Source organism: Gopherus flavomarginatus, chromosome 3 (assembly GCF_025201925.1).
Source record: "Gopherus flavomarginatus isolate rGopFla2 chromosome 3, rGopFla2.mat.asm, whole genome shotgun sequence".
In the NCBI taxonomy this organism is placed as follows: domain Eukaryota; kingdom Metazoa; phylum Chordata; order Testudines; family Testudinidae; genus Gopherus; species Gopherus flavomarginatus.
The window spans coordinates 206165480-206170766 of NC_066619.1; the positions used below are offsets into that span (position 1 = coordinate 206165480).

At 43.0% G+C, this 5287-nt stretch overlaps 2 protein-coding genes across 4 annotated transcripts in view; one reads left to right on the top strand and one right to left on the bottom strand.

Moving 5' to 3' along the window:
• Positions 1–967, top strand: part of RXFP1 (relaxin family peptide receptor 1) — a 90150-nt gene extending 89183 nt beyond the window's left edge. For all 3 annotated transcript variants that reach the window (XM_050946371.1, XM_050946373.1, XM_050946372.1), the window contains 2 exons: positions 235–453; positions 666–967. In XM_050946371.1, the coding sequence (XP_050802328.1) occupies positions 235–453; positions 666–967 (521 nt within the window). The remainder of the gene's footprint in view (positions 1–234; positions 454–665) is intronic.
• Positions 968–3401: 2434 nt separating this feature from the next.
• C3H4orf46 (chromosome 3 C4orf46 homolog) lies at positions 3402–4842 on the bottom strand. The gene is made up of 2 exons (XM_050946724.1): positions 4463–4842; positions 3402–3691 (listed from the first exon to the last, which is right to left on the bottom strand). The coding sequence occupies exons 1-2, from the start codon at positions 4628–4630 to the stop codon at positions 3536–3538; spliced, it is 324 nt and encodes a 107-aa protein (XP_050802681.1). The 5' UTR covers positions 4631–4842; the 3' UTR covers positions 3402–3535.
• Between the last annotated feature and the right edge of the window lie 445 nt (positions 4843–5287).

Sequence of the window (5287 nt, forward strand, 5' to 3'; positions counted from 1 at the left end):
CATTTAGTGATAATTAATAAATATACTTTGAATAAAGAGGCAGTAACCTCAGTGTCCTAGATAAAGTCTGACTCAAGTTGTACCTACTATCTAAATTCCAGCTGTACTAGTAGTTTGGATAAAAGATTCTCCTTTGCTACGTGCCCTATAACTTCCCCAATTTGCCAGTAAGCTGCATGCCTGGAAATAATCATTCATGTCTTAAATCACTAACATCCCTTAACTTTTTAACAGGTGTAAACTTGGCAGCTTTTATCATCATTGTGTTTTCCTATGGAAGTATGTTTTACAGTGTTCACCAAACAGCTATCACAGCAACTGAAATCCAGAATCATATTAAAAAAGAGATGACCCTTGCTAAACGGTTTTTCTTCATTGTTTTCACTGATGCAGTATGCTGGATTCCCATCTTTATTTTGAAATTGCTTTCTTTACTTCAAGTAGAAATACCAGGTATGTTTTTTGTTTCTTTTCTAAATAAAAAATTCAGTTAAATGGCTTGTGTGAAAATCATCTAGAAAAAGAAAGCTTAAGTGCTAACACTGTGAAGATATCAGTTAATATTTGTACACTGCTTTTACCATAAAGTATTATATACTAATACAATGTGATTGAATACATACACTTTTGAATATTTAAATTTCTTTTTTTTTCCCCTCCTCAAGGTACTATAACTTCCTGGGTGGTGATTTTTATACTGCCTATAAATAGTGCTTTGAATCCTCTCCTCTACACTCTGACCACACGACCGTTCAAAGAAATGATACATCAGGTTTGGTATAATTACAAACAAGGAAGATCCATAGGAAGCAACAGCAGTCAGAAAACATATGGCCCATCATTTATCTGGGTAGAGATGTGGCCAATGCAAGAGATCACACCAGAGTTAACAAAGCCTGCTATTTATACAGACTCCTCTGAAACATCAGTATCTACGCATTCCGCAAGACTGAATTCATACAGATAAATGTTTTGAATAGTCACAGTAAAATTTGCACAGTCATCTTTGATGTGGACTCACTGTTTTATAGCAGTAAGGAAAAAGCTGTAACATGGATTCGCATCAGTGATGGCCAAGAAGTCAAATCAGAAAGAGACAACAGAGAGTGAACTTAAAAGTACATACATTTTTGAAGAGCCTTAGGAAGTAGTAGCCATAGGAAGAAAATATTTATGCGAATAAAATTCCACTAACACTCCAATTTTTTTTTTTTCCTTTTGGGGCTGGGCAGAAAGTCAAAATTTAAAACTGTCACTTTGTATCTTTCTAAATTCTAAAATGTAATTCATATGCAGTCTATTGTTAGATGACCAGATTGCTAGCGATATAAAACTAACTATGAATGGCTATGCAGCTTCCTAAACTTTAGTCGGTCGCAATATTTTTCTCAAGAGTTACTCATAGGTCAGGCATGGGGCACTGGACACCAATTACAATGATTCAGATTAATGAATATTTTAAAAAGGTACAACGTTGAGCTAACTTTTGGGGGGATCCCAACTGGAGCAATCAGGCAGATTCTCCATATGTGTGTGTCAGATTTTTTTTTTTAAGATACTTTTTGATATTATGAAAGAAAGAGATACTGGATAAGGAGATTTTCAATAACTGGCTTGTGGCTAGCTGAGTTCCCAAGATAACACAGCTGGAGGAAATGCTCTTCTGCATTTACACTTTGAAGCTTTATTTTAAAAAAGCAAAAAGATGTTTTTTAATGTTTGCACTCAACTTCTTAAAAGATACAAGAAGTAAAATATAGTGTGACTCACACTTTACTGTTTACAAAACTTTGAAATGTTAGAATCAAATACAGAACAGATGTGTATCATGTTCCCGCTACTGTATATTGATTTATTTGGAATAAAGATTTACCTCCTGATCAAACTGACTGTTTTCCCCTTGATGAAAATAGTAAATACACCATATTTCATTTTACGTCCTCACTTGATACTCTGGATAATGCAGAATGTCTTCAGCATTAACTCTCCTTTACTCCACTTTGAGAACATCTAGTTGATTAGCTAAATAATCAAGAAACAGTAAGAGAACATGTACTACTTACAGCCTTCTCTATGCTTTGACAGATGGGAGGAAGGAAGAAACAAGCTCCCATAATTAGCTGCTCAATATTTGTTCTAATGTCTTTTATTCTTTACATTAAAAAAAAATAGATTTTCTTAGGGTGGGAGACACCTAGAAATAGGTTTCAATGACTACTCAGTAATGGCACACCACTAAATTTTTCTATAGCTTCCCAACTCATTTCAGTGCTGCTATTTCATGTGTTTCTGGGTACAGTAGCTATGATCCAGATATTTACCACAAATTAAACATCTTTTAGCCAGTAGATCCTTGTTTACAATGGTATGTCAGATTACAGGGTTTGAATCACAAACCTACTAGTTCATTAAATGGGAGGAAATGCAGAACAAGTTCTAATACAGCCTATTATCTCAAAGATTGCAGAAAATGGAGAATTAGCAGATACTATTGAAACTGAAATGTATACTTCAAACAGCAACCCAATCTTTTAATACACAATACAGCTGAGTTCCTATCGTAAGAAAAAATATGATCTAAGCACACAATAAGGCACTTTAAATATAGTTTAGTAACCAAAATACATAAAAATATCAGGTGTAGAAGGGTTTGCAGTGATCAAATAATCTGTAAAAATGTAACTTATGTAGAAAAGTATTCAAAAACTGGCTAAGATGATCGTCAGTGTAGGGAGGGACCTGGGCTACAGTCTTAAAAACAAGAGACCAAGTTCTAGACTCAATTATATCTGTATTAATATCTGTGAAATGGCAGAGTAAGGATGGAGTTTATACAGGTCTAAGTGAAAGCAGAAAGTTTCACAAGTAGTCTCGTTTGAGTAACAAGATTTTAAAAAGACTTATTTTGGCAGTGACAAGCTTATATACATTCCTGAAGGACAGGGGGATAAAAAAAATATAGCTGTCTGCAAGTGATTACACCACTTGGGGAATTCTTCATTTACAGAATCACAGTGGTCAGTTAGGGAGATATCTGATACCGCTCTACGTATAGTATCTGAACACAAATGTAACATTAATAAAAATTTTATTTAGTACATTTCATATGTACTTGCTAATCAATAGAACTGCAAGGAAACAAACAGTTTAAAAATCCAAACTTGGACCCTCTTCCCAAGCCAAACTAAAACAGTCTATTCTATTATTCAACAGATTCTGAATGATGTTCATGCATGCACCAGTATCAACAGGCATTTCTCCACAGAAACAGCTTGTACACAGAACAAAACATTTCCTTGAAGGTGCGTAGTTGATGAAAAGCCCTGTTAAGCCATCAAAAAAAAAAAATAAAGGGGGGCAAAAAAAGTTGTTAAAAGTCTTCATTTATACAGACATTCCTTAAACCAGCATGGCCGAGAGACGAGTCCTGGCATTACAAGACAAGGGTAACAAAGTGAAAATGCTGTGGGATGATTCAGCTTCAGCTTGCCCATGTACCCTCTTGAGGTTCCCTCCTATGTGTGTTTGCACAGCATCAGTCACTGGGTTTCAGAGATTCATACCCTTCCTTCAGAAGATCCCGCCACGTTTTAAGAAATTGGGCATTTTCTGAACATTTGGTTGCAAGCTTTTCTACCTGGACTGATACAGCAGAGGTTGCCTCCAGGATCTTTGTTAGCGAGAACGCAGCCTGTAGCAAGAACATAAGAACAACCGTGCTGGGTTAGACCAATGGTCCATCTAGCCCAGTATCCTATTTTCCAACAGTGGTCAATGCCAGGTGCGTCAGAGGGAGTGAACAGAACAGGGAATGATTGATGATCCATCCTATTGCCCACTCCCAGCTTCTAGCAATCAGAGGCTAGGGCCACTCCAAGCATGGGGTTGCATCCCAGCCCATCTTAGCTGGTGGACCTGCCCTCCATGAAATTATCCAATTCTTTCTTGAACCCCATGATAGTTTTGGCACCAAATGCACAGGAGGTGTTCAGAGATACAGGGAGGGGATGCAGCCGGTCTGGGGGTTGCCTCTTGTTCCTGGATGACCAATTACTGGGCGGGGGGGTCTGGGGGGTCTTCCCCGTGCTCTGACCAAGGCAGGGCTATAAGGCAGGTTCTTTAATCAGCCCTCCTCTACACAGGTATGAGACGAAGTCTGATGCCTCCCCCGCCCCCCCAAAACACTCATATTCCGGTTTAAAAGGGTTTAGTTTATGTGGCTCGGAAAGGGTTAAACTGGACCCGCCGAGCCCCTCGAACAGGGAGTGCCCGTGTGTGTCCACACAGCGATGGGGCTGACACCGGTGTAACGGGCAGAGCCAGGACCTGCCCCGCACGCCGAGCCGTCACACCACACGGCTCCGCCGGCAGCCGATGGGCATCAGCCGGCTTCGTTGTCAGTCGGGTTAACGGGGCCGGGCGCTGGGCAGAGCCGGACCGGCTCCGCACGGGGCAGACTCACGTCATCGATCTGCATCTCCACCTCCTCCAGCAGCTCCCGCGGGTCCGTGAGCTGCTCCAGCGGCCGCGCCCCGCTGCTGCCTCTCCGGCTTCTCCTGGGCCCGGCACCGGTGGAGCCCCCTGGGCACGCAGGGGGGGAAACGGGCTGCACCGGTCCCGCCTCGGCCATAGTTCCTGGCTCAGGCTCGGAACGGCCGCAGCAAAACGATCCCTCAAAATCAACCGGGTTTGTGGCGCGCGCCAAACTCACTAGCCCCGCCCCCCACCCGAGGGGTGGAGTCTGAGCCCGCGGCGACCCCGCCCCCTCCGTATAGACCAACCCAGCTTCCGTTCTGCTGGTCGGGGCAGAAAGGTGCTCGGGAATGTGTCCCGCAATATCTCGACGCGCAGTGCAGCTCCACTTGAACTACTACTCCCAGCATGCAAAGCGGCACGCTCAAGAGAACACGGATAAGACCACTGATAGGCGCAAAGCATGCTGGGAAGGATGAGTTTCTCCTGCCGTAATGCATGCTGGAATCAGACGTCCTCCCCGGCTCGGCCTGCGTCCGTCCGGCCACTAGCTATGGCGGCCATGGGTTCTATTATACAGCCCCGCCTTCTCGCGCCCCGGGAGTTTTGTTTAATTATGAGATGATAAAGAAATTCCTTTTCTCTAGCCACGGTGGCTTAGCGCATGCGCCGTGCTACACCCTTCCCGAGCAGGGAACAGCGCCCCTTCTCCCGCAGGGCATTCTGGGAGCTGTAGTAGTCCCTCCTCGGCGGGGAGGAACGCTCTCTCCCGAAAGGTAGCCTGGCGCGCAGGCGCTCTGGAGTGGGACGGGAG

What these genes read in the sequence shown, in the direction of transcription:
- C3H4orf46 (XM_050946724.1), bottom strand. Translation starts at nt 4,630, where the DNA reads ATGGCCGAGGCGGGACCGGTGCAGCCCGTTTCCCCCCCTGCGTGCCCA. An exon ending in TGGAGATGCAGATCGATGAC is followed by an intron (nt 3,692 to 4,462) that starts GTGAGTCTGCCC and finishes TTCTTGCTACAG; the next exon opens with GCTGCGTTCTCGCTAACAAA.